The 18,046-nt window shown below is 38.5% G+C and overlaps 2 protein-coding genes across 15 annotated transcripts in view; both read left to right on the forward strand.

Annotated features, from left to right (window-relative positions):
* The window catches only part of phf1 (PHD finger protein 1), a 95,427-nt gene that overhangs the window by 20,113 nt on the left and 57,268 nt on the right, over nucleotides 1-18,046 (forward strand). For 2 of the 3 annotated variants that reach the window (XM_085178306.1, XM_085178307.1), the window contains exons 13-15: nucleotides 524-639; nucleotides 3,219-3,305; nucleotides 6,056-10,078. In XM_085178306.1, coding sequence (XP_085034432.1) covers nucleotides 524-639; nucleotides 3,219-3,305; nucleotides 6,056-6,476 — 624 coding nt within the window. In that variant the 3' untranslated portion in view covers nucleotides 6,477-10,078. Of the gene's footprint in view, nucleotides 1-523; nucleotides 640-3,218; nucleotides 3,306-6,055; nucleotides 10,079-18,046 lie in introns of those variants that run through there. The other variant, XR_014876960.1, reaches the window with a different exon arrangement.
* syngap1b (synaptic Ras GTPase activating protein 1b) overlaps nucleotides 16,008-18,046 on the forward strand; it is a 215,110-nt gene continuing 213,071 nt past the window's right edge. For 7 of the 12 annotated variants that reach the window (XM_085178265.1, XM_085178261.1, XM_085178262.1 and 4 more), the window contains exon 1: nucleotides 16,010-16,450. In XM_085178265.1, coding sequence (XP_085034391.1) covers nucleotides 16,429-16,450 — 22 coding nt within the window. In that variant the 5' untranslated portion in view covers nucleotides 16,010-16,428. Of the gene's footprint in view, nucleotides 16,451-18,046 lie in introns of all 12 variants that reach the window. The other 5 variants (XM_085178260.1, XM_085178259.1, XM_085178268.1 and 2 more) reach the window with 3 other exon arrangements.

Raw genomic sequence — 18,046 nt, forward strand, 5'->3', positions numbered from 1 at the left:
CTGAAAAAGTCTCATGTTCCTTAAGTACATCTACCCTGTTGAACTTATTATGGGAAATAAATATTTAAATCAAAACAAGCTGCTGATTATTTCACATTTTACTTGTGAGCAACGGCACATTTAAATCTTACAAATATAGTTATTTGGCTTATATTGTGATATATATCGTTATCGAAATGAAAAAAACTTATCGTGATATGAAAAAATCTTATATCGCCCAGCTCTACACCACTGTATATCTGCCCATTTTTGTCATCAGGCAGTGCAAGAAAATGGAAATCAACCTGTTCTGTATCTGTAAGAATAGCAGTCTTCAGGATGGATATCCCCTCAGTATTAAGATGTGTTCACTCTGGTTTTCAGCATGCTCACCTGTCTCTAGACGTATCTGTCATAAAACAGAACGTTCCCTGTGCAGAATTGACTTAATGCATGAGTGAGCACGGAGGTACGAGTGCTTCATTGACTCCTGTGATCTTGGCATCCAGACACAAGCTGATCTGTGTGTGTCTTCTGTGCCCAGGCATGTCCACCCCCAGTAGCTGCCAACCCTATTGAGCTACTGCCATGTTGCCATGGCTACATGGGTGGGGCCAGCCTGTATAACTCCAGGAAGTCAGAGGAGGAGCTTAACCTGAGGTAAGAGTTGTAACATTTTATTGCTCAGGTGAATTATTAACGAATAAGAGACGTTTTCTGTTGTACGGTTTTGTTCCTGCTCAGGTAAATTATTAATGGATGTAAGAAGAGTTAAAAACTCACTTCACCTGTGTAAAAAGTAGTATCCATCATTTATGATAATACAAATATGGTTTCAAAAGGATGTCTATTTTTAGAGAAGCCAATGGGAAAAATAACACTTTGGATTATCAGTAATGGTTAAAGGGTGAATCATTAATAACTGTAGCTTATTAAAAGTATGCGTGACAGTTAAAATTACAAGCTAATAGTATTAATAAACAAATATAAGTGTTATCTAACGGTTGAAATAGAGTAGTTATGTAAAAAGTTATATTTAATTAACTATTGGCTGATAAATACTGATGAATAGTTGAAGGTGGAGATATGGGTTTATTAGGGGTGCAACGATACTCGTATCGATATTGAACCGTTCGATACAGTGCTTTCAGTTCGGTACGCATATGTATCGAACAATACAAAATTTTTAATTTATTTTATCAACTTTCCTTCTGACCGTGCTGTCTGTGTTGAGCGCTCAGTGGATCTGCGCTCGACAGTGCAGCCTAGGCGGAGTAGTCGAACGCAGATTCACTGAGTGCAGGGCAAGCTAGCAAGACAGAAGCTAAGCTCGTTGCAACATGGCAAATTGAACCTCCCCCACCCTCATTCAGATCTGGCGTTTGGAACTATTTTGGTTTTCATGTGAAGTATGACCCTGAAGGTAAGCGCGTCATGGACAAAAGTAAAACAGTATGTTGGATGTGCTGCAATGCTCAATTACATTGGTGGGAACTAGTGCGTTAGCACAGTTAGCTCGTTAACGTGTTGGCTGTCCACGCACGGGGTGATCCGCGGTAGCTCGTTAACGGAGATTTGCCGTGTTGTGGCGTTAACGTCATTTCAACGAGATTAACGCTGACAGCACTAGTGGGAACACAACGAATATGACTGCACATTTACTCCGACAGCATCCTAGTGCAGAGACAAGTGGAAGCAGACAAAAACAACAAGCACGCATGCTACAAACTTTACCCGAGTCATTTAGACAGCCGTTAGCACATGATTCTCCTTATGGGGACCTGATATGTTTAATATGCTGCTGAGAATATAGCCCAGAAGAAGCGTATAGTATAGCTTTTATTTTGGAAAGAGCCATTTCTCTGTAATAAACTCTCTTTTCCAAAGATGAGGGATTTCTCCATCAGATAGATTTTTGTTTTATTACTTTGTTGTTTCAGCAACATTACATTTAAAAACTGTACTTTTGAGTTAATATATATTTATAATTTTAATAAATGACAAATTAAAAAGGCATGAACATTTTTTTTGTATCGAAAAAATATCGAACCATGACACCAAAGTATCGAACCAAACCGAACCGTGAATTTTGTGTATCGTTGCACCCCTAGGGTTTATAGTTGTTATCAAATTGTTAGCTAAATATTATGAATAAATGAATAAATACCATTTAAAAAATTAAAAATGTAATAAAATATTGTTGTCTAACAGTATAAATAAAGCGCAGACCACAAACTCCTTCAAACAAGAGTGAATTTATTTACAGTGATCTCCACAGTGAAATATATGTACAAAGGTGTTTGGGGAAAAGGGGCAGGAGTCCAGGGAGGGAAGATTTCCACACGGCTTTCTTAAACACAAACAGCTCCTCTTCTGTCCACCACCACTCTGGCTCACGCTCAGTCATAGTGCACAGGGAACGGGTCCAGAGGGAATCTACACACATACAGATAAACAGTTAGTCTCCAGGTTCAGGCGAACTCACGACTTAAATTTTGCAGATTGCAGGACGACTGATGGCTCAACGATCCAGCGACGAGTAGAGCAGGTCCGCCATCTTAAGTAGCACTCTAATTCATAATCAGTGGCAGGTGTGCTGATCATCCGCAGGTGCGTGGGCCACACTGAGCTCCGCCCCGGCAGGAGAAAGAGAGAGCAGGAGAGAGCGAGAGAGAAAGAGAGCAGAGGCGAGAGCTGATGTCAGCTGGCGAGGTGCGGGGACCATGACAGTTGTTTGTTGAAGATGAGGGCTAATCAAGCAAAATTAGTTCCTAAGCTGTTAAACTGAATAATGTCAGGCTGAAATAGTAGTCTTAAAATTATAGTAAGTTGACAAACGTAAATAAAAGCAGCTTATGATTTCTTATGATTATAAAAGTGACCAAATCCAGTTTCAGATGAGCTCAGCTGAACTCACTTGAACATGATAAGATTGTTGATGCCATCAAACATGCGTTTGAGGGTGTTGGGTCAGATGAAAAGCACAGGGCCGCACGGATAAAGGTAAAAATGAGAAAAACACGAGGAACCCGTCAAAAACCTCGCTTCCATCATATTCTTTAGGCAGTAGAAAGCTCAGTGGCAGAAAAGTAAGTAACCTGAAACAAATAACTCCAAGGCTAGAAATCACAAAAGTGTTTTTTTTTTTTCAAAGAGGCTTTAAAATAAATTCTTTTCTGCAGTTTTTAAACCCAGCTGGATGGAAATTGTGTGTCAACCTGTCTGAATCCCCTTCACAGCTCTCCTCCAAAACGGATGTATGCCCTATACCACACCACCTACAATGGGAACTCAACACTCTCCAGGAGTCTCCATCACTACAACAGGTTTTTCTCATTTATCCTCCCCATAATCTTATAGTGGTAGTCCATGGCTCACTGCTGACTTTGTCTGGGGTAACTTGTGATACTATAATGTAGTGTATGTATATATGCTTGTATGTTCCCTTTCTAGACGAGTGGACCAATCTTGAACACCTTTGCATAAGCACTGCCTGGGGCACTGTGAGTGCCAACATATATGTGGTGTATATAAATATTTTAGACAGATCCCACAATCGTATACATTTGACAGTTGAGCACCGAGTGGCACGTTTGTTGACGTTCAGTGTGCGCACGCTATGTATTTTATCAGTCAGCACAAATTTTTAATCTTCCCGGTGCAGCTGAGCAGCCCATGATTATCGATCAAGTTATCAAAATAAACCGCTACAAGCACCGCAGGCCTGTGTATGAAACAAAGAGAATATAAATGAAATTCTGCTAAACGTTTTATGTGGTCACAATTAAGAGATTTGTTATGAAGAAGAAGTCATTCTGATTTTTTCAAGTTAATTATCGATGATTTTCTTGACAGTTATTGTTTCTTGGCCTAACACCAAAGCAAAGACTGGCAGGTAGCTCAGAATTATGTCATTTATTCATAAATTTTTCTGATTCTGATCTAAAATTACATAAATAACTTAAAAGGAAATAGTTGACCATTCATTATTACAAATGTTTTAATAGTTCTGAGATAAAACACAGTTGTTGTCATCTTGTATCTCATATAATACAGGTATAAAATATTTTTAAGTTATTTAAATATTACTTAACTGTAGATTTCTTAATATAATTTTTCGTTGGGTTTTTTGAGCGCAAACTTACAGTAATTGATTAATTAATTAATTAATTAGTTGGTAAATTTTGGTTCTTTTGGAGCAGACAGCAAGGTTATTTTACAGTTTTTAAACTGACCATGAAACTCTTATGCTGCACAGAGAATCTGTAGTTAGTGCTAATATTCAATTCATGCCCATAGTTGGTATTTTATATACACGTTCAAAAATCTAAATGTTTTTCTCATAAAACCATACGAATGATCCAAATCATGATCCTAATCTGACTACTACAGATCAGGAACTAGAATAAAATATACATAACGGAATAAACTTAATGTAACTTAAAATAATATCTTTAATACAGTTATTTAAAATATCAAAAACTGACTTGGTCTTTGCCAACCATTATTTTTTTACATATATAATTAACTTGTATTCAGTTGGTAATAACCTCTATTGATGGGGTAAGTCTTTAGATCCTTGGCTGATACATGGTTGACAATGCAGCTTTGCAAATTGGTTGCTAATTCTCTGTCTGCACAGAGTTTGGTCACAAATATCTAGTAGGATAAAATAACAAATAGGGGTGCAGCAATACTCGTATCGATATTGAACCGTTCGATACAGTGCTTTCAGTTCGGTACGCATATGTATGAACAATACAAATTTTTAAATTTATTTTATCAACTTTCCTTCTGACGATGCTGTCTGTGTTGAACGCTCAGTGGATCTGCGCTCGACAGTGCAGCCTAGGCGGAGTAGTCGAACGCAGATTCACTGAGCGCAGGGCAAGCTAGCAAGACAGAAGCTAAGCTCTCCTTGCAACATGGCAAATTGAACCTCCCCCACCCTCATTCAGATCTGACGTTTGGAACTATTTTGGTTTTCATGTGACGTATGACCCTGAAGGTAAGCGCGTCATGGACTAAAGTAAAACAGTATGTTGGATGTGCCACGCAATGCTCAATTACATTGGTGGGAACTAGTGCGTTAGCGCAGTTAGCTCGTTAACGTGTTGGCCGTCCAGCCCCACGCACGGGGCGATCCACGGTAGCTCGTTAACGGAGATTTGCCGTGTTGTGGCGTTAACGTCATTTCAACGAGATTAATGCTGACAGCACTAGTGGGAACACAACGAATATGACTGCACATTTACTCTGACATCATCCTAGTGCAAAGACAAGTGGAAGCAGACAAAAACAACAAGCACGCATGCTACAAACTTTACCCGAGTCATTTAGACAGCCGTTAGCACATGATTCTCCTTATGGGGACCTGATATGTTTAATATGCTGCTGAGAATATAGCCCAGAAGAAGCGTATAGTAGAGCTTTTGTTTTGGAAAGAGACATTTCTCTGTAATAAACTCTCTTTTTCAAAGATGAGTGATTCCTCAATCAGATAGATTTTTTTTATTACTTTGTTGTTTCAGCAACATTAAATTTAAAAACTGTAGTTTTGAGTTAAAATATATATTTATAATTTTAATAAATGACAAATTAAAAAGGCATGAACATCTTTTTGGTATCGAAAAAATATTGAACCGTGACACCAAAGTATCGACCCGAACCGTGAATTTTGTGTATCGTTGCACCCCTAATAACAAAGTATTTTTTATACCCCAAACTTCACAGGTTAACTTGGCTGTAATGTAATGTTTGTAATATTGTTTTGCATTAACACTTTCTTTGGCCTATTATTAGTACCATGACTCAGGAACAGAAAAAGGGAGATTGTGACATATTTTCACAAAATTATTATTTAAAAAAACGCAGCAAGCAAGAGTGATGAGAGCAGTGAGAGCATCGATTCAAGACACAAACCAAGTCTACCTAATATTAATATATGGGTTATTTACAAACTTCACTAATACTATAATTAATTTTTTTTCTTAGATAAAATATGTGAAGGACCGACTGATCTCCATCCAGATGAATCCATCCTCTTTTCCTAACTCCTCCCCTTCTCTTTTCCTAGCATGGAGGACAACTGCAGGTTACCACCAACATACTTCCCATACCCCCTCAACTCCAACAGCAACCATCACCACAACCACCTCCACCAGCACCATCACAACCACCAGCACAACCACCAACATCAACACCAGCTGGGGCAGAAGCAGCTGGAGCCCCTCATTCTACGTGACTTACCTCCTTATCAGGCTGGCATGGGTGCAGGAGGTGGTGTAGGTGGAGGCGGGGGAGGAGGAGGAGGTGGCGGCGGTGGTGGAGGAGGAGGAGGAGGAGGTGGCGGCGGGGCACCGGGAATGGGAGGTGGGGACGGAACAGTGGCCAGGAGCTGGGGAGGAGGGGAGGCAGTGAGGATCCTGGCGAGACGAGTCACACCTGACGGGAAGGTGCAGTACCTGGTGGAGTGGGAGAACGTGAGTTTGTACTGAGACAAAGAGCGTAAACTAGAGACACAATGACTGTTTCGCAGTTGTCACAGAACTGCTGTGTATGTAATACGTGGCAGTGTTTAAAGTACAAACAAAACAAAAAGGAAAAAAAATCTCTACACGTTGCAAATCCAGGTTGCTCTCATAGTATCACCTCGAATTCTACATCATTATAACCTCACTACTTGTTACTAAATGTCCCTCTTTGCTAGTGTTTCTCTGATATTTGTACTGTTAACTTTGGAATATGCCTTTGCATTTATCATCTTTTACAATGATGAGGGAAAATGTGTAAACCTCCTGATGATTTTGTCTGTGTTTGGACCACATTAATATTTGTAATTAAAAGGCCACGCTTAAAAAGAAATATCTGAAATTCCAACATTTAACAGTCAAAAGAAAAACCCAAATATACTTATTTTACTTTGTTCTGGTTCAGTTTTGTGTTGAAACCCAGTTATCACAAATAAAAGAGCGGAGTTAGAGTCAATTTAGACAAAAAGCAGAGAGAAACAGCTGACCTAGATCCATCCTAAGCTCATTAATTTAAATGTTATCGCTGGCATGCTTATTTTAAGATTTTATGGCTCAGTTTTAGGAACAGTTTGTGTTGGGTGTAGCTTCAAATGTAATGTACAAGTGCAAAAGTGACACCTGTCTCTTCTCAACTACACTTAAGTAAGATGGTAAATACCGCTTTTCTGTGGGATGTCCACAGTAAGAAAACAACAAATCGTATTTCCTAAAATTTGGAACATACATACAATACACCATTTAATTGTTCCTGCCCACTAAATTAGAATAATGTACAATACAGCTTGACTCGATGCACAAAATGACAGGAAATGTGTGAGAGAACAGGTAGAAAAAGTACTGCTGTGATAATAAACAAGAATTTGATGATTTACCAGAAACGAGAATCAAATTTTGCCAAAAAGTGAAAATAGTTTTCCGCTTTGTTAACAGTTTGACCATATTACTACAGTCAGGTGATGAGGACGAGCTCAGCCACTATTTCACACATCTGTTTGATTTGGCATGTCTCATAAAATATATAAATGTGGCGTGCTATTTAATCTGGTTCAAGTTGCCAATAGTTGCAGTGCATCTGCAAGCTACTTTGGAACCCTCTTCCAGAGTCAGTGTCATATCCGTTATTATTATTGTGTGTTACTTTGCTTCGTCTCGCTGCTGCTCCATGCTGCTAAATATAAATGACCATAGACTAAAATACTCTGAACTATACTTTAATATTTAGATAGTATGATGTGATGATGATTCGTTAATTTGAAAATATTGTGATTCTGACATCTTTTTATTTTCTGTAAAATGAAAATTGCTTCTTTTTAAAAAAAAAAATTTGGACATCTGAGGACTACAATCACTAAACTGATAGAGCAGGCCCCATAAAGTTTTACTACATTTAATTACAAAACTCTAAAAAAGTTGTGACACTGTGTAAAATGTACATGAAAACAAAATGTAATGATTTTCAAATCTCATAAACCCACAGTTGTTTACTTTTTCATGAAAAAAATGTCTCATTTTGAATTTGATGTCGGCAACAAGGGTTAAAAAAGTTGGGATTGGGGCAAAAAAAAGGTTTGAAAATTAAGTGTTACTAAAAGAAACAGTTTGAGGAACATTTTGCAACTAATTAGGGTTTAAGTGGCAACAGCTCAGTCACATGTTTGGGTATTAAAAAGAGCATCTTAGAGAGGAAGAGTTCCTCAGAAGAAACGGGCCAAGTTTTCACCATATATCTATATATATATATATATATATATATATATATATATATATATATATATATATATATATATATATATATATATATATATATAATTTGAAATCTCACTGAAAATCAATATTGGTTGACCGCGATCTTTGTTGGGACGATGCCTCACAGTCAACATCGTCCCAACTTTTTGGACATATTTTGCTGCCATTAAATTCAAAATAAGCATCTATTTTTCTTAAACTAGTAACACTTTCTCAGTTTAAACCAGTATGTGTATTATGCTTTCTATGTTCTGTTGTGAATAAAATATGGGTTTATGAGACTTGCAAATAACTGGATTCTGTTTTTATTTATATTTCACAAAGCTTCCCAAACTTTTTTGTACTTTTTACAGCTCACAAGCATTTATCAAGTTATTAACAGCATTTGCTACTGATATCCAAGAAATGAGACGTCAAGCTTCCATCAGCTTTCACTTTTCTAATTGCTCGTTCATCAACTCGTGGTTAATGTTCACGTGGAGAAAATGAGCCCAGAATGTTATCAGAGACGAATGGCCCTCTCATCAGTGAGAGGCATTACGACAGCCTGCTGGTGGCTGCTGGCTGTGCATGAAAAAGCAGTAACCTTTTAATGGACACAGTACTACAGACGGGCTTATATTTTGGGCTACGTTGGGGGGAGTTTAATGCCTCACTGACGAGCACGTTATTGAAGGATTTGACTTTGGCTCCGTAAACAACAAATTCTCTGGAGGTTTTCGTGTTTTTGTTTTCATCACAGTATGTTAATAAGAGATTGTATACATGTTATTATGGGGATACTTATTTGTTATGTTAGATTTTGTCACACATAATTTACATTTAGACTACTGTTATGTCTTAGAAATAGGAGCCACAAGAGGGCTTTTGTTTTATAGATAGAATTATATATTCACAATATATTGCTATGATGGAACAACTTTATTTTATTTATTTTGATGTGGTTGCATAGTGCCTATATAGGGTGTGTACCTGCCGATTGGTCTGCTCGACTGGGTCGGCCAATCAGACGGTGAGAAGACACGAATGAGTCCATACTGATACAAGTGAAGGCTCGTTGTTGACAGATCCGACAGTACCTCAAAGGTTTGGGGTTCCCTTAGAAAATGCATGAATTTTGAGAAGATTTTGATATTATATAAAATGCAACCGATTGGTAATGTTATCTGTGACAATTAAGGGAATAATCTATCATTAATAATTTATGTTTTATAATAGATAATCTATGTAGAAGTACAGTGGTGAGTTTTCAGTGTCACTCCTATCTTCCAACAACATCTACACAAACTCATAAATCACTTATGATGAGTGATTTCATTCATCCTTAATTGTCATTTACAACATATGTTCAATCTTACGCTGTAGGAAAAAAAAACCAATTTGGGCTACGTCCACACGTACACGGGTAATTTTGAAAACGGAGATTTTCCGTTTTCGTTTTAAAAAATAATCCTGTCCACGCGTAAAGGCAGAAATGAAGGAAAACGCTGCTAGGAACATGCCAAAGCAGCAGGTGGCGCTATATTCCTAACCGTGCAGAAATGTTGGCCAATCAGAAGTCTAGAAGCCTCGGCGGGAAAAAGTAAACAAAGCTGGGGCATAGAAGCAGAACCGAGTGGTATGTGTGGAGGGACAGTAACTGTGTGTGTATATGTAAGCATTTAAACACTGCAGAGAGTACAATTAACAGTAATAGTATTGTAGAAATTCATTTCACCGAAACAATAACGTGGCGCACAGTGTGACGTCAAATAAAGGCGCACACCTTTGACGTTGCGTTTTCTGCGATTTCTCCATTTTTCTCGTCCACACTTAAATGCTTTCAAAAAAAATTTAAAATCTCCGTTTTCAGTGACCAAATGCGCCGTGTGGACGAAAGGTGCAAACGCATAGAAAAATCTGCGTTTTCAAAAATACCCGGGTACGTGTGGACGTAGCCTTATAGACTACTCAAAGTGACCCCCAAACCTTTGTGTACGTGTGCACAGACGGACCAGTTACGCTGCTGAAGAGAGTTTTTTAAATCAAACAGGACTGTGATGTTACTGTACATTCCAAACAACAAAACAGTATATAAACACATTTTAGCAAAGCATACATTTAAAGTCATCACAGTGGAATTATTTGAAAGAATTTTCATTTCTTTTGTCTGTTTATGATGGGACTTAAATGTCATAAAGATCAGCTAAAGGCGCACCCACTCCAATACTGTTCACAACAGTACAGGTAAATAAGACAGTCCATACTAAAACCATAGTTTTCTTCCAGGGACTAACAGTCTATGGTTTAAATGTAAAACAAGGCATTAAGCACGAATGCATCAGCTGAGGCCTGACTGCTCACGTCCCATCTACTTAAATATGTTTATGGAGGTGAAGTGGAGCCGCTGAAAGTTGGATTTTATCTTTGTGCAAACAGGTTACATAAATCTAGAAAACTGTTGTGCGGGTTTCAGAGTTTATATTTTATACAGAGGTTTATTTCAGCAATCTGTTTGATAAAACTTACACAACATGCACATTTGTCAGTTCTATCTTTTAAAGAAAGACTGCGTTACAGGTTTAGTTAAAAAAAAAAAAAAAGACCAGTACAACATTTATGCAGTTATAATTGATGCAAAATGCTCAGATTTTATTTAAATAGCAACCTCTTTGTTATATTAGCTCCTGTCCAGTAAGACAATATTGCATTGCAATTCTCATCCTCCTCAGTGACTATTTGACTGTAGTTTATTAGGGAGGAGTGTGTTGAACCTTTCTAGGCGATGGTGATGAATGTATTTGTGTGTTTTCTATGGTATGTCTATACCCGTCAAGTGCTTGTTATAGGTTGTACTCTTGGTGGAAATCAACCAGATTCGTTTAAAACAAAACAGGAGGAAATAAAACATCTACATTGAAGAAAAAAAACAAACAAACATTTATTTTGGGAGACGTGGTCTTCTTTTTCTGATTAGTAGTCAAGTCCAAGTTCAGTTTTGATGTATTTTTGAAGAAATTACATTTGTACATGTATACTCTGCGTTGATACACCTAATATGTAACATGAAAAATAAAAGTTTCACCTCTCTGTTGCACTGTTCTATTAAAAAACTTAAAAATAAGTTGTCCTGTTAGGCGTCGGTCCATCAGAAAGCAGCTCACAAGATAAATGCAAACCAGGATTAATTAGTTTGCTGTCATTATTTTCCACTATCAAATTAATGTGTGATTTAATTTCCTGCTTAAAGGTCAGAGAAGGATAAAAATCCTAATTTTCAAATTTCAAATTAAAAGATCCAGATTAGCTTTTTCTGACTTTTAAACCCTTTAAACATCTTTTGTGAGATGGAAATAATCAAAATTCATCTTTTTATTTATCTGGTCATCACTGAGATTACAGAGGGTGCTAATGTATCTGGTTCCACGCTATATATGTGCTTTTGTCGAACAGGTGCAAAGACGTGCAAGCATCACCTCGTATAACTAACTGTACCGTGAGAGGTAACCTCTGACAGACCCTTTGAAATGTGTTTGGGTGGTTTGGTTTAGATATTCACTCTGGTTTCAACCAATTCAAACCAATGAACTCTACATGATTTCATACAAAATGTTGTGCTCATTGTCCTCCGTAGTTAATTAGAGGTGATTCAAGCGTTCCTGCACTAATGGCAAAGAACAGGAATCGTATTAAAACATGAGAGAATTACATTTTTAAGTAAGGAGCCAAAGTAGAACCAAAAAACAGAGCTTCACATATATGCAGCTTATAAAAGAAGTGTGAGAAAAATATTTTAAAAGAACTTTCACCAGAATCACTGTCAATTAGAGAATTATTTTTTACCATGTTGGTCTTTTTTAAAGTTTATTTTCCCTGTAAGGTGTTGTTATGCTGTACGGATGGAGTGATAGGAACTCAACCCCGAGGTGCAATGCTCAGAGAAATCACAAAAGACCTAAGAGCTACATTACAGACTCTACTGGCCTCAGTTACCATGTTAAATATTAAAGTTCATGACAGCACAGCTTAGGTTTGCAAAGCTTCCTGTGAAACGACGATGTCCTTTGGACAGATGAGACCAAAGTGAAGGTTTTGGGCCATAATGCACCTCAACGTGACTGAAATGATGTGGTGAGACCTTAAGAGAGTCCAGCATAAACAAATCCCCACAGATCCCAGTGAGCTGAAGAAACATTATAAAGACGAGTGGGTCAAAGTGTCTCCACAATGTGAGAGACTGACAGAGTAATGCAGACAGTGAGTGCTTCAGGTTATTGCTGTTAAAAGCCGTTGTGCAAGCTGCTGAATCAACAGGACTACACAGGTGTTTTTATATCACTAATTTTATATTGGACCAAAACATATCTGTCCAGTCTGTTCTTTACCACCTTAAGATGATTTTTCAATTTTAAAAGAATCTCCAAAAGTTGATTCTGTTCATCTGGACGTAGCGTTTTGTGGGAGAAACGTTTCGTCACTCATCCAAGTGACTTCTTCTTCAGTCTCAGCTGACTGCAGGTTTCCCCAATCTTATAAACAGCACATTGCATAATGACTGAAACCAGCCCACTGAAGGAACAATGGGCTGTGAGGTCAGTTCCTTAATCATAATTATGCAAATTCTCATGACCATTGATCAACAACTACTGACCAAAACCCACTGATCAAAGACCACTGATCAATGGCCATGAGTACCATTCACAGAGAGTTGGGGAATGGCTGCAATCACAGCATTGTAAGATGGCGAAAGATGAACCCTTAGGCCCCCTCCTCCATTCAGAGATGGAGTTTCCCTTTTCACGTAAATAGTGAAGAATGAAGAAGTCACTGGGATGAGTGACGAAACGTTTCTCCCAGAAAACGCTACGTCCAGATGAACAGAATCAACTTTTGGAGATTTATTTTCCTGGATGATTGAGATGCATCAAGACGTTTCAAAAGAACTTTCTGATGTTATAAAACAATAGAAAAATAACTTTCTCTTTAAGAATTAAAATACCATGTTTTTTTCATTAAATGCTCCCCCACTTATGTCTGATTCTGACTCAAAGAAAAGCATTTTCCACTAAAGCTTTTCCAAAACACGACAGAATGGTAATATTTTCATAGTGCGACAGTTTACTAGTTATTCGGAGTAAACAACTACGGGCAGAAAATCATCACTTCTCCAAAGTGCTCAAGCTCTTAACTTTCCAAGTCAAAAAGAGGTGGATTGAGGCTGTTATTGAGCTGCTTTGTTTCACTGATCACTACCATTGTATTTAGAAATCATGCAATGTCGTGAGAATCCCCCCGAATTAGTCTGATGGGGATGATAAATTGTATTACAGCCAAATGTGTCCTGTAGGAGGGATTAACTACTCCTTTTTTTTGGCAGACAATTTGCTGTTGCCGCCAACAGGAATGACAGATGTTTATTTTGTGTTCTTGCCAGTTACAATGAGACTTAAGATGAATGGAGGCAACAAATAATAGCTCTGGAGAATAATGCCACATATCACTCTAGGTCCTGCGTCATATTTTATTTCTGAGAAGCGGAAGCATTAATGGTTGAAAATCTTACTGTTTTATTTATTTATTTATTTATTTACTGTTACCTTTTATAGCTGCTGGGTTGCACTGACATAAAGCCTCTTGCATTTTAATAAAAAATATTTGTGTGTCAGCAGCTCTTTGTTACTCAAAATAGTCAGTGAGTCTGAGGGAAGTAACTTCTTTGTTCCTGTGATTGCCGTCTGAAGGTGTGCTACTTGACATTTTTGGCAGAAGAAATTGTCTACATGCTAAAATTAACAATGAATGATTGAGCTACTTTAGTGTGCAGAGGCTGATTTTGAGGCTGCTGTACCACTGTACTGTGGCTCATCGAGACACTCGAAGTGAACAGAGCCTTTGTTAATGTCATTAGTAGCACCTGTGCCTTTCCTACTGGGATAAACAGCTGCTCTGGGGGGGGGAAAACTGTTTACTGCGCAGGTGCGTAACACGAAGAATTTAATTGAAACTATTCCATCTAAGAAGGGACCAGAATCCTTCTGTCATCTTTAATAATGTGTGATACGTTTCTGTGATCATCTGTTATCGCAGGTCACAGGGGATGCGCTTCTTCTCTTTCACACTAGCTTCTTTTGTTAGCATGGACACTTATTAGTGTTTTGGAGGATGCAACTCGTGTAATGTGCTCCTGAAATCCCTATATTTTGTTTTATTTTCATTAATGGCAAAAACTGCAGTTGCTCGTTTTGACCACAAGATGGCGTCAACGTCTCAACATGTGACCCAGAAGTAGACGCTGCGCTCTGATGCCTTCAGCGTCCCTCTGAAGCTGTGAAGTCCACAATGATTGAAGCACCTTCAAGCATGCAAATGGGACGTGTAAGTGTGCGAAATGTTATCTAATGAAAGCTTGTGCTGAAAACTCTACAGCCGCAGCATTGCTGCTCATCTGTTTTAAACTGGTTTCATAACTATTATAGAATAGAAAGCAGGATTTTTACATTTATTTCCCAATGTTTAGACTGATTTTTTTTTTTCATTTTTATGATGGTGTTATTTTGTGCTCTTGTAATGATAATAATCATTAGTAATTATAATGATGATCAATTTGATTAAATTACGTTTAGACTCACACATTCATCCATTTAGCCAACTACTTATTCAAATTAGGGTGTCTAAGGGGTGGAGCCTAAAATGCACACAATCATAGAAAAATAAATAAATCTGGTCCCTGTTTTCCACTTGTAAACGATCACTTTTTATTGTTTATTTTTTGGATATATAATTTCAACAATAGCCTACACTGAGGCATAGAAATAAAAAAAAATGAAAAGATTTAAAAAATAAAATAAAATAAATCTTAATATATAGTTATCTAAGCACCCTGTGTAATACTTTTGGAACTGATTAAAAACGTATGTATCAGTATGTTTTTTGTATATGTTCAATCTATTTGCTGCTGATTAAGTTAAAACAAAAAATCATATCCTAAAAAACACAACTCATAACTCAAACTTCCATCTATTATTTAAATTGCACAATTACGTTCAATAGTTCAATATTCCTATTTTCCCACGTTACACAAATGCAGCATACGCCACCTCAAGGCGCCATTTTGGCTCCACAGCTTCCTATCTTGATGCAGTTCCTCTGTTTGGTCAAGTGTCGAAATCCAGCGTTATTCAATTTTTAAAAGAAAATGAATTAATTTATTTAAAATGTGAAAAGGAAAATACTGTGTGCTCGAGTATAATTCCACTAATATCTGAAACGTCAGCATTTATGGGAGGTTGGACGTTACCTGCAGTAAGTGTGTTTTCAACAGGTCTGCAGGAGTTTCAAGAGCCAAGACAGGTTTACAGAAAACTACATTAGCTTGTAGCACCTCTAACATGATATTGTGTTTTTCTTTATGTATATTTTAAATACATATAAAAAAAATAATGTAAAATAACCTGTAAGTTTGTACTCATGATAATAAGTAAGCGATTGTTAATCGTATCTATAGGATTGAGAATCAAAGTAGGCAATGTAAAAATCATAAGAAACACACACACACACACACAGCCTACAGTAGCCGGAAGCAGTGGCTATAATGAATTAACACTCCTGCAACGTTATTATAATCCTCCTTTTCCACGAGGCGAGCACAAAATGTAAAATGCATAAGCTAAAGATAGCTTATAGATATTGGGAAACGTGCGCGCCCACACTCAGTAACACGCACACACATGCGCGCGTGCGCTCGTCCTCCACCCCCTTCTCCCCCTCTCTCTCTCTCTCTCTCTCACTCACTCACACACACTCACTCGTGTTCACCCTCACACCTCAGCAGCAGCGTGCAAATAAACGCACACACATACACACACGCACATGCACACACATGCACACACACACACGCGCGCACACACACACACACACATCTCTGCATCCTGTATTTTTTTATGCATCGGGAACCGGGGCTTTATAAGCGGTCGTGGATTATGATGCCAGTTTTTATAACAGCGGAATATTGGCTTCTTCTTCGACTCCAACTGTGAACAGCAGTAAATCCCGTGCACACGCGCGCGTGTGGTGGTTTTTTTTATTTTATTTTAATTTTTCAGAATTATTTGTAATTTGGTTTCCACGTTACTTCTGAACGCCGAGAAACCGCCGAGCGAGACGCAAAGCCTACGTTCAATGCAGTTGGAACATGTCCTATGTTCCCTTTCAAGGTAAGTCAGAGCTAATATTTTTGATATTTTTGACACCCACTGCATCTTTCTTTTCTGTCCTCCTCCCCCGTTCCTCGCCATCCCCTCTCTCTCTTTCGCTGTCTCTCTCTTTCTGTCCCTCTCTTCCCTCTCTGTCACATGAAATAAGCATATCTAAAAGCACCATAGCCGACAGGTGCATAGAGATAGCCTAGAGTGCCTTGTAGATAGATACCCACACACGCACGCACAAACACACACGGATCCCGCGCAGCGTCTGTGGTGTGGAGCTGTGCATGCGGTAATTATAGTATTGTAATAAGGTATGCATGTGCACTAGTCTTCTCCTGCAAAAGCATTCCTCTGTTTGACAGCACTCACACTGCGATCATGGCCAAAAAACGCTGTAATATTCCACTAATGATCCTGTGGTGTTGTAGAGTGTAAGGAGTTTATAGCGACACGATGCTAGTTGAGTGTGCAGCATCTCTACTGTTTATATATAATGGAGTTTATACTGCTCTGATCATACTTACAGGCTTATTATAAACATGAATTAGTGCAATGTGCTCATAGAAACTCTTAGGGTTGTATGAAGTATTGGATTGTGGTTTTATTACTTCATTTGCTTCTAATCTCATATATAATTTGCGAGATAGCCCCTTAGGGACTTGTCACTCTGATATTTCATGAAATATGTTTGATATTTTGTTGGTATCCTAAAAAGTCTGTATCTTGCTTTCCGTGTGCAAAAACTTTGGCCAACTGAATATGTAGATGACCAGAATAAGAGGCTACTTCATTGTTCTTGGTCTTTATTCCCTCATATTCGAGTGTGAGTGGGTGAAAGGCGCTTCAGTGTACGGTAAAGGCAGATTCCCTTGGTATCGTTGCACTGCAATTGTGACTAATGCTATATGTGAGCAGGCGTGCTGCAGTGAGCTGCCTCACATCTATCCAGTCGTAACGTTCAATTTGCAGTGTGTGTGTGTGTTTTTGTGTGTGTGATTAGAGGGTCTAATTTGGGAAAAGCACGGTCCCTTAAGTGTGATGGCTGAAGTCAGACCGGAGTGAAATGTAACGCCCAGCGCAAAGTTTGGAGAAGCCGTGAAGGACTGGGGGTGATTTGTGTGAGTACCTGTGATCAAAGAGGGTAAAACTGTAGCAGTGTGCGTATCTGTGCGAGAGAGACGGCAGTGTGTAGTCAGTGTGTGGGTTCAGGAGAGAGTGGAGGTGTGCTGCATGTGACTGTAAGGGTGAGAGCGAGTGATGGTGCATGTGTGGATGCAAGCACACACTCACCAACCTGTAACCCTTTGTAGGACAGAATGTGTGCCTCTAAAATGGAGACTAATCTCGACCCGAAATACCCAGCTGTTGGCTCCTGGACTTCACCGTGACCCCGAAGTCATCGTCTGAGCTGCGCGTGAAAAGAGACCAAGTGTAACTGTGGTTGATTTTGCTCTTTATTCCCTCAGAGCACAGCAGATAATGGCTAAAATGCCCACCTGTGCAAGTGCAGCTATAGATGTTGGTTGCATAATATTGGTGAGATGCTCTGCCACTGTGTTTTGTGTGTGTGTGTGTGTGTGTGAGAGAGAGAGAGAGAGCCCACTC

This window comes from Neolamprologus multifasciatus, chromosome 11, assembly GCF_963576455.1.
Source record: "Neolamprologus multifasciatus chromosome 11, fNeoMul1.2, whole genome shotgun sequence".
Lineage (NCBI taxonomy): Eukaryota > Metazoa > Chordata > Actinopteri > Cichliformes > Cichlidae > Neolamprologus > Neolamprologus multifasciatus.